At 49.5% G+C, this 11,022-nt stretch overlaps 2 protein-coding genes across 2 annotated transcripts; one reads left to right on the top strand and one right to left on the bottom strand.

Moving 5' to 3' along the window:
• Positions 1-617: 617 nt before the first annotated feature.
• On the top strand, positions 618-2,933 carry CCR75_006236 (uncharacterized protein; the record flags this gene model as incomplete). The annotated part of the gene is made up of 1 exon (XM_067964306.1): positions 618-2,933. The coding sequence occupies one exon, from the start codon at positions 618-620 to the stop codon at positions 2,931-2,933; it is 2,316 nt and encodes a 771-aa protein (XP_067823671.1).
• Positions 2,934-6,007: 3,074 nt separating this feature from the next.
• CCR75_006237 (uncharacterized protein) lies at positions 6,008-6,526 on the bottom strand (the record flags this gene model as incomplete). The annotated part of the gene is made up of 1 exon (XM_067964307.1): positions 6,008-6,526. One exon carries the CDS (start codon positions 6,524-6,526, stop codon positions 6,008-6,010), a length of 519 nt encoding a protein of 172 aa, XP_067823672.1.
• Between the last annotated feature and the right edge of the window lie 4,496 nt (positions 6,527-11,022).

Genomic DNA, 11,022 nt, shown 5'->3' with positions numbered 1-11,022 from the left:
TAGCGAAGTACCGTACAAAATTTCTGTACGCCGACGTTATCTGCAGGTCTTCAAATCGGCCTTTCTTCTCGAGCCTGCATCCAGCGCACCGCCTAGTCCTCTGCGGGTTGCTGTCGCTCTTGCCCGTGCAGTTCCACGAAAGAAGTTGTACCTTGAAGCTAACAACGTGACTGATCAATCCGAGGAAAGGCGCCCGTCAAGCTCGGTGGTCCGACGTTACATTTGGGCGAACTTCTGGATCTCTCCATACATAATATATTCCGCAGTAAAGGCTAAGGTCTGCGAGTTTAAATTGATGTAGTAAGCAAATCAACAATAGCAGCATCCCTAAATCCTTTACCGTTGCCTTCTCTTTTGTGCGCGTACATAAGGAAGTCGATGGAAAGGAATAGCGACCCTTTTTAGAAGTCATTCGCGTCTGAGACAGCGGGTCTGACGTCAGCTGCTTCGTATGGCACACTGTACGCTTTATATCGCTCGAGGGCTTTTCTCGTAAGCCTCACGATACTACAGTCTGCGGCTAACGGCCTTCCCCATTCCTAATCCCCTCCCCCAGCCCCCGTGATCCTAAACACTCGAGTCAGACAGCATATTCCATTCGCCGTCTCGACGACAGAATGGCCAAGACGTTGCCACTGCCGCCGCATTTCTTCCAATGCCCCGAGCTCACCGAGCGCGAAGAGCAGTATCTGGTCGGGAAGGCCAAAGAGTCAGCCAAGTCGCTTGTTGACGCCACGCGCAATGACGAGGGACCTGTGCGGTGGGAGGAGGCCGGCATGCACCGCGGCGTGCAAATGTATAGGGGCGAAGCGCGGTACCCCAATGCCGTCGTGGGCGAGTCCATTTCGTACGGCTGCGCGGCCACGACGATTCAGTCGACGCTCGAAGAAGTGGCCGACTTTTTTGACGTGTCGACGGACGCGAAAGTAGCCGAATTGGTTGAGCTCCATCCGGACGTATTGGACGCCCAATTACTCTACGTACTCGAAGACCCGAACTTATTAAATGATCCTCGCTATAATGCACGAAGCCACCGTAGCGGGTCGAGCAAGATGCTTAATGCAAACCAAGTCACCGTCTCGTGGGTGGCCATGGACATGGGCTCAAAACTCGTAAAGAACCGCGACTTTCTTACAGTCGAGTGCCAAAGCACGTTCCTCGACGTGAGTGGTCGTCGGGGCTGGGTCCGATCGTTCCATTCGATTAAATTACCGTGCTGCCCCGAATTAAGTGCCTATAACCTCGTAAGGGGTAGCTTTTACCACACGGGGTACGTTTTTGTCGAGAGCGACCGCCCTGGGTTTCTTGACGTCATCTTTAGCGCCCAGGTCCATATGAAAGGGAGTCTTAAAGTCCCGACACCGCTTTACGCTACGATCCAGAAGAAACGACTTTGTCGAGTGGCCGACTTGCAGAAACTAATCACGCGGCGGCGCTTGGGGGCGCAAAAGTTCCTTGGCGACTTGGATCTCGTGCCCAAGCACCAACGCACGCGGTGCCACTTGTGCGCGTCAAAATTTGGACTTTTGACACGAAAGTCGCGCTGCCGCAAGTGTGGCGAAGTCGTGTGTGCGTCGTCGTGCAGTACCGAATGGGAAGTGGCAATTACAGGTCAAGGCGTGCGTAAAGTCCGCGTGTGTACGAAATGCGCCCAGCACACGGACCCGAACGCTTTTGGCACGTTAACACCCAGCGAGCAGTACTCGGAAAGTTACGACGACGAAACAAGCGTCCGTACCCCAGGATACACATCCGAAACGTACCCTCCGCACGCTTCTCGTCGACGAAGTCGCGAGAATGACGAGACGTTGAGTCGACGGGGACCGTATACTGCGAGCTTTGAAGCGAGCGAAGAGAGCTACTACGACGCGTCGAGTACGGGTTTTGAACGGTACTCGACGGACTCGATGGAGCCCGACGAGCACATGATCTCAACTCGTCGAAGACGCGACGAGCGGAATCAAGATGGATACGACTACGGGCCCTCGTCGCCTCGAGATCGAGACTTGGATCCACGACGAGCCTTGCAGCGCCAGCAACGTGCGCTGCAGCAAGCATCGAATTACGAGCAACGGCTGCATTTGGACGCACAGGTGCGCCGTCGACAGCAACCCAGCGATGATGCAAGCAGCAGTGTTTTGAGTCAATCGAGTGGTACTAGTTCTGGTGGGCCGTCTTTCTTGACATCGAGTCTATTGGCGCTACATACGAAACAAATGGGCCCAGCGGGTCCCGTGACGAATCCAGCGCCGATGGACCGGTCGCGACGGAAAGAACGCGCGCCTCGCCTGGCGGCGCCTGCGATGCCAACGGATCGGCCATTGACGCGCTTGGAGCAGATACAAGTGAAACTTTGGGAGGAGCAAGAAGCTCGATTTCGAGACGAAAGCGCGGCGTTGCCGGCGTCGACACACGAGACAGACGCGCCCGTACGGCGTCGACGCTCGAGCAGCTCCGAGGGCTCGGCCAAGCGACGGGGGGTGAAATTGCCGTCATACTTTCGAAGCGTTGAGATTCAAGGCCATGGAGCGCCGACGGGCGAGTCGCCGTCGGCCAAGCCACCGCCGTTCCCGAAAGTCCTTGGTACGCACTCGGGCCAGACGATTAGTGTCGCGGACGACGAAGATCACTTAGAGGACGGCTTGGCCATGACGTTTGGGTCGTTGTTGCGTTTTGAGGATTTACGACCGACGGAAGATAGTGTTCGGTTGAGTTTCGAGTCGATGCCTTTGAACGAGAGTGGTGCGTTCTCGATAGATCAAACGATTGCGTCGAATGTGGCAATTCGAACGCTTTACGAGCGGATTTTGGTGCTTACGAACAAACAGCATGAATTGGAAGTATTGCCGGAAGCGGATGGGGCGGAGAAGGAGGAAGTGGCGCGGGAACTTAAAGTCCTTTACGATCAGCTCCGAGTGGAGAAAGACAGTTAATAAAGCCAGGGATGAACTTGAGTTGTTGCGAGAATTAGCAATTTGGAACCCTTTGGTCGTTAAACCGAGGTGCACGTACGTATAAGATGTTGACAAGGATGAATATTAGTATTTATTGACTGACGGCGAGTTAAAAGTAGTACGTATACATTTTAGTCAACGTTTCCTAATTCTGACAAATTAAGACTTTAAATCAAATTTAAAAAAAAATCATTTTATGCCACGCTTTTGACCCTCAACGAGGCCCACCCAATTAAAGAGATCCTCTAGTTTACGACAATCTATTAATTAGCTGTTTGGGCAAAAGCCACGGCTTCTTTTCAGTGGCAAGACGAGACATTTTAGTGTCTTCACTCCCCTGAGTAGTACCCACTGAAGCAGGGGTACCACAAGAACATTTCTTACGATGGCTTACGCCAGCGTCATCACCTTGCACAGAAACAGGTGCTGGTGACCGTACGGGAGACAGAACGGGCGATAAGGGATCATCCTCATCGTCGAGATTAAAGAGACTATTAACTCGTCTATCAGAAAGAGCCCTCTCATTCGAAGGCTCATAGTCAGCCGCCTGACGATGATCAGACGACTGTTCAGTTCTCCCCGAGTCGGCCATTTCGTCCGACTCGCATTCGTAGTCGACCTCCAAAGAGGGGTCGCATTCACGAGGTGTATCATTACGTGCACCCGCAACATTTAGAGTTGCGGGAGAAGATGACACTACGGCAGACGGAACGTCTGCCGCAAGAGACAATAATGCGTCGTTCGCGGCTGCATGGACCGCAGCCGAAGGCGCCGCACTATTCGCATACCGCATGGACTTGTTAACCATGCAATAGAATTAAAAATGATGGTTCTGACCAATTAACATCATTCTAAAATTAAGTGGTCTTATAGTGACCACTCTACCCAATGACAGTCAGAGTGATTATCGTTTAAGGAAGGGGATATGTAGCGGAGTGTATCGTTACATGAAATTAACATTTGAAGGTTGTTAATTAATATATTATCTATAAGGTAGATAATATTTTGAGAATATTACTTTACATGGTAATATTCTAAAAGCTTATCCATTTTTTTGGTACATTACAGTCATTTAACTATCCTAACGACCCGAAATGTCCGTCCGACTAGGCCTACACATCCCTCGTCGCTTTGGTAGCTACGTATTGCTACATGCTACCACATGCACACTACAACGGCGTGCCTTACTGTTATCCAGCTTCACCGCGCACCTTATCATCGTGCGCTGTCCCATTCATGTCGATCCAGTGACCTAAGTCCCCTCTTAGTGCCTCCGTGACGCTTTTCCACCGTGGGGGGAGCCGCTTTACGTCCGCTTGGATGATTTGTGTGCTCTTCTTCGAGTCCATAGCTATGTTTGCCAGAGCATCCGCCATTTTATTGAAATGGCGAAGATGATGTTGCCATGTGGCCACATTCAACCGGTCTGCAATTGTCCTGCATTGTCGGTGTAGGTCTTGCAAATGCCGTGCTTTCGGCGGCTTCCTCCTCCTCATGTGCCCCAATATGAGGTTACTGTCTCCGACCACGTGAAGACCATCCAGATTATAGGCCTGGGCTTTTCTGAGACCAAACAGGAGACCCTTGTACTCAGCCACGTTGTTGGTTGTGGCGGAGGCAGCGAGCGAGACGCTGCCTATCCATATAATAGCTGCGGATTGGAGGCCATTCCGCCCACAACAATGATGGATCCGGCTCCCCCGGGACCCGGATTCCCTCGCGCACCCCCATCAAAGAATAGTATCATGTACCCTCTGTCATCCCTACAACGGAGCTCCTCCGTAAGCCTCCCGGAAGTGTATCCAAAGCCGCATGTACGACCCATGCCGCACGACAGACCGCCTCATCTTGTCGTCCCGTCAAAACGAATTCTCGTAACGTAAGCCGCCCTTGGTGTAATCGACCTCGAAGAAGGGCTATTGCACGACATAGCGAGTTATCCAGCGTCGCGTCCTTCCTTCTGCATCGTCGGTTCCATACGGTCTGAAGCGTTTGCAAAACTCCCAGTCGCCAGTGCTAGTTTAAGGTGTCATAGCACCAGCTATATATCTCCTCCTTTTGTGCCTCTGCCAAGTTTCCATAAAGTTGCTGCAGCACCTGCCAAATACCAGTTGGCACCATTTGCAACCTGAAACCAAATGTGCAACGGGGATCATTAGCCTCCATTTGAAATCCGAGGTATATCCACTTCCCCAGAAACTCCCTCCATAGTGGCCTCGCTGCTTGACAGTTCCACCATATATGCGCATTTGGTGATCCCGAGATCTCGACACTCTGGCAGTGGGCAGCCGACTACTGTTCGAGCGGAATCCCACGTAGAGAACACCCTCATCTTTATGCGGTATAATAACTGGGTCGCCCAACCTGTGATGGTGCGGATGCCCATCCATTCCACGGCTCCCAGCACCTCCGCGATGTGCGAATTGTCTGCAGCCCACGCTTCCTTTCGGTTGGCCACTTCCTGGAGTCCGATTCTGCGTTCACTCGCGCGCACCACGTCTTTGTAGTATTGGCGTGTATGTGGTTTCGCTCCATTCCGTCGCCTCAGGTCAACGAGTCTGTGCAGGGCCGGATGTGGACCAACCTTCTCGATTCGGCACTGTTGCCCTGCCCACTGTTGGAGGAGAATGCTCGCCTCCTGCCGTGTGTCCACTACGAACGTGTAAGAGACCTGGCCAGGTTCTGTGAAAACTGAGAGATTCACGGTACCATCACTGGTGATGGATGGACGTGTGTGGACCTCGAAAGGCGTGTCCGGTGGCTGCGTTGTGACAGGGATGACGGTGGCCTGTTCACGATTATATAATATCTCGGGAAAATTCGCAATGAGTGCGACTATTAGCCGTCGTAAAGCTGACAGAAAGCGTGAGTCCTTCGCCGAAAAAGTCAACTTTGTCCTGCTAGTCTTGTGCCAACCGAGAATACTCCCCACGATGCCTCGGCCCCACATCACTTTCATATCAGCGCCCGGTTTAATCACTTCAGTAGGCGTGAACAACGGGAAGTTATTCAAGTACAAATATGGTAGCCACACAATTTGTACCGATTCATAGTTAGTTGAAATAATTTCTGATTGTCAAGAGCTCAGATCCCAGCATTGCTGTAAGATCGATTTCACATGATGTGTTATCCCATAATAGACTCGTGGGTACCTGCTTCTCTATGTGCGAATAGAATCTGGCGACCTGAGCTGCATGCTCGCCGTGATGGTCTGACCCCCCATGTCCCCTTAGCACACATCGCCCTGTTGCCCAGAGCGTGCTGCCAGCTGTGAAACCCGTAACTCTTCTTCCTGTCCATCCCATCGTGAGCTTCTGCGCTGCACATTCGTGCTTCTTGCCATTGTGAAGTAACACTTCGCCAATAAGTAAGCTTTTCTTTGTAGCTGAAGAGCCCCAGCGTGACACTGTGACCGCAGATAATGCCAAGAGCTCAGCGCGTAAATTTGGGACAGCAAGTCCACCTTCCTTTCGCCGTAGTCCGTCCACCGTTCCCGTCATCCACGAAGTACATCGGGTGTCCAATTTGTCGAAAACTCCATGCCATACATAATTCTTAATGTACTTTTCCATTAGTCGATTCGTTCGTGTGGTTGGCCATGCGTGTCTTGCGATATATAGGAGTTTCGCCAGTATAACTGCCGACGCCACCATCGCTCGTTGTTCTATCGAGAGCGTCTTCTGACTGGCAAGTCGAACCCGAGTCTTCAGTTAGTCTATCGCATTGGTCCATGAGTGTTCGGCCCCGTTCTTACTGCCGACCTGTAATCCGAGGTATCTCACGAAGGACGAAGCAGGCTGTAGCTGTATCGGCCATATCCAGTTAATATCCGATGACAAACCGTCCGGATGTAGCGCGATGGCTATGGTTTTGCATACATTCAATAAGAGACCGACGCAGCACCGAAGGCATGCAAAATCTGAGTTGCTCTCGTGATTTTTGACACGGGTCGCTGAGGTAAAAGGCCGTCGCATCCGCGTACCCACCGACCTTTAAGGTAGTTGTCATCGCATTTGGAGATCTCCGGATGCCTTGTAGGTAAGGGGCTCGATCTATTTGTTGATACAGGGGTTCTAATGCCAGTATGAAAAGCATCGGTGCCAAAGGGCACCCTTGTCGTATGCCCCGTGTGATAGAAACTTTTCTCGACCTCGAGCCGTTGGCCAGGAACCGATCACTCGTGCCGGTATGTAGTGTTCGGATAACCTCCACGAGGTGAGGCGGATACCCGTGTCGGCTAAGCACTGCATAGAGGAATTCTCTATCGAGCGTATCATAAGCCTTCGCGAAGTCAAGCAACAACACTACTGCATCACGCAGTTCCGGTGAATGAGGTACCGTGGCTTGAGCTGCCATGAAGTAGTCAAGTACGGCATTTATGTCACGGTTAGGCACGAATCCATGCTGATGAGTGTGTACTCGGCTGTCGAGAGTCCGCCTAAACGCCGTCGCTATTACTCGTGTGAACAGCTTATAATCTGTATTTAGAAGTGAAAGGGGCCTGTAGTTGAGCGGGTTACTGCCGTCGCCCTTCTTCTTGAGACAGAATACATCTGTTTCCAAAAAGGAGGTTGGACACACGTGGGCGTTGTACCAGAGGCGACAAAGCTTGAGCGTCATAGGTATGAGATCCGGTGAATAATGGATATACCAATCGTTACCGAGTCTATCTGGACCACACTCCTTCCCGTGCTTACACGCCTTAAAAGCAGAGGTAAGAGTTTCCGTGATGAAGAGTGTCTCTGTTTCCAGACTACCAACATCATTAGTGGGTTGAGCTTGCATCCAATCAACCACGAAATCCTTTCCTTCCCTAGAGTCCGAACCTTGCAGAATGGAGCTCCATGCATCAGCCAATGTCTCTGCTTTTTCAAAGACTCCCCGTTGGGGGTGGCCCTCCGCTGGTGATAACGTTGTCACCAAACCGACAAGAGATGCGCTGAAACATTGCCTTTGTAGTCTCCCCTCTTTTCCACGTACATGACCTGAATAATTTGCGTTGCCGTGACCGTAACCAGTTTCTCCTCGTCTCCGAGATCTCGTGCAGCAGATCAGTAGAAGCTTTGGCCGGCAGATGAACGCTTCCTTCCTGTCCGGACTGTACAGCAATAGCCTCTCGATTAATTTGTTGATCATATCTACGATACAAACGTTTCAGCTTCTTGCGATACGAATTTTTCAGGCTCTTCTTGGCTGCTTTCTTGTGCCTGAGAATACCTAGGACAATTTTGTGCTTCAGTTTATCCCATGCATCGGCAGCTGTCGCGGCATTGTAATTTTCACGTTCCAGCTCGAACTCGAAGTAAGCTAGCTCGACCCGTACATATTTGTCCACTCGATGTGCCGCGTAAGGCTGAACTGGGAAAATCCGGGGTTCTCTCTTGATGCGCACCGGGTTCTACGGGTTGCGAAGATGTAATATAACCCCTTATGATCTCCACTTAGTCCAAATGTATTCCGTGGAAGTAGCCCATAAGCGTGCCGTATCACTCACATACCACCTATCGAGCCTACTGGTTGCACGACGGAGCCCTGGCAGCGAATACGAGTACGTATGGTATCTCTTGTGAAAATCCATGATGCCTGTTTCGTCTGAGGCTTCCGGCATGCACTGCTGTATGGAGTCCATCAAACACCATTTTGTCAAAAGCCTGCGAAGTGCGGGCGAGTCGTGCGCAGAAGCGGCTGAAGTGAAAGAACTGTCGTGCACTGACTACAATGTACAATTGAAGTCACCTCCAATATAGAGGTGTGCTTCCGATGGAAATTGTATGCTGGTCAGCCTAGAGTAGAAGGCCTCTCTGGCAGCTTTCTCGACTGGGGCATAGACGTTACATAAAACCACTATATGGCCGTCAACTTCGCCTTGCAGTTCCATGAAGTGGTCCGTCCAATGTTCTTTGGCACACGGTTGGAGCTCCCTAAATTTTGACCGGGGATGTATCAACATGCCTTCTCCCCCAGTCTTGAGCGACGCAGCTGCCCAATACGAAAGTAACGGACTTTCTTGACCAACTCGGTACCCCCACTGTGCTGCGTGAAGCCGAGTTATTTCTGGGATATCCTGCTCATTGACATGTGTTTCCTGAAGGAACACCACATCAAATTGTCCATGGCTGTGCTGGCGCTTGAAAGAAGCAAGCCAGTCGTCGCGGTCCTGATCCGATCTTCCAAAACCTCGGACATTTTGTGTTAAAAGTCCAGTTGTCCTTTCATCTGCATGTAGTGGCGAAGTATCATATTTCCGCCTATGAATATTTACGACTGCTTCTCTTCTCCTATGTTCGGCGCGTCTCGTATTTCGGAAAATGTCGAACTCGCGTCTGAGCGTAGTTGCCCGGTCCAATTGGGTATGCACCGGGAAGAAATCTCCCAGAGAGGTTTGCTCCATCCCTTCCTGGGAATGCGTGGCCAGGCCACGTTTATTTATCGCTGGTTGCGACTGCGTCAGATCGATTATCTGGACGCGTCACTGCTGCAGTAGTGCCTCCCCGACAAGTAATAGCTGAGCCGAACTCCAATCGGCTGTGCATAATATGGCAACACACAGGTCCACTATGGAGGGGTACTGTGTATACCAGATACCAAGGGAGGCTCCAGGAGCCCTCGCCATGATAGTGCTGCCCCAGTCTCGTACCACAAAATGCATTATGTGAAGCAGAAGCCAGTGTTGTACGGGTATTTCAGGTGGGTTAGGCCTGAGGAGAGAGAAATCCACATAGCGTCCTAGCTCTCGCCAATTATCAGCGGAAGCAGCGTACTCATACGCATCCTCACGTGATTCCATTTCGCGCTTCTCCACCCAAGATTAACAAAGCGATCTAGCCCTGTCATCGCTCTCCCCATCGGCTGCTATAAGCCTGAGGATCAGAATCTGATGGCTGAATACTTCCGCCTCGCCCCAATTAAGTAACCATTCGTTCGGGCATTGTTGCGCCATAATCTCTGGGTAGGGGAAAAACTTGAATGCATGGCGAAGCGCGGCTGGATTTTCCACCATCCATTCAAAATAATCGATAAATGTACCGTTTCCGCCATGTTGGTTTGGTAGAGCAAACGTTTCTCCATATTTCCTCTTCCATTCTTGAAACGCCTCCTATAAATTAATAACAATAATTTCCGTAAAAGTTATCAAATTTTTCAATTTAGATATAAATAAAAAACCGTTTTTTTGATCAAAAAACATAAATTAAAGGGCTATGGGTAAATCTGCACAAATTTTTTTCCATTTATGGCTTCCCGATGCTATGGAAGGACCTACACCCGTTTCCGCCCATTTTCCTAATATCTTGTTCATCACCCATAGCATGAATTACAGCCCCTGAACATAAGAATAATAGAGCTTTAAAACGTAAATAAAGATAGATATGACATAAATCGGAATTGGCCTATAGCTAAATCATCCTCTTGTACCATATAACTCTCGAAAATTAAAGGTTCATCTGAAAATTCTAAATTATCTGAATATTCATAGCTCCAATACCACTGGCTATAACCTTTTTAGAGAAAAACGGACTATATATTAATTTAGAGGGGTTAATTCAAAAAAATGAACAAATTTTAACTTTAAAAATACTAAAAGTTTTTAAAATTAAAAAGAAAGGTTAAAATTGGTGCAAAAACAAATAAAATTATATCAGCATTGCTTGGTAAAATTGTCTCTTTTGTAAATAATTTAAGATTAAAAATTTTTTAGTTATAGTTATATATATTGTATGTTATCAAATTATTCAAATATTTTTATATTTTTTATATTAAGTTCATAGAACGTAAATAAAGATAGAGATGACATAAATCGGGAATTCGATTTTTAATAAAATAATACATTATTTAAAGGTTTAGTTTCCGTAGTCGTTGTGCAATACGCCTGTCGGAAATTGATAGCTGGTCTACCTCTGCGGTTCCGAGTATGCGCTCGTAAATTCTAGCGTGAATTGGTTTACCACGGTTGACGAACCTCAGCACAGGAGTGTTGTATTCCTCTGCAGAGATACCGGTGTCCTGTGAGCCACTTGCGTAGACGTCGAGACCCAGCTCCTCCAAAATGGGGGCTTCCTCCCCCTGTGCG

Source organism: Bremia lactucae, linkage group LG19 (genome assembly GCF_004359215.1).
Source record: "Bremia lactucae strain SF5 linkage group LG19, whole genome shotgun sequence".
Classification (NCBI taxonomy): Eukaryota; Oomycota; class Peronosporomycetes; order Peronosporales; family Peronosporaceae; genus Bremia; species Bremia lactucae.
This window is presented reverse-complemented; position numbering and strand designations above follow the sequence as displayed.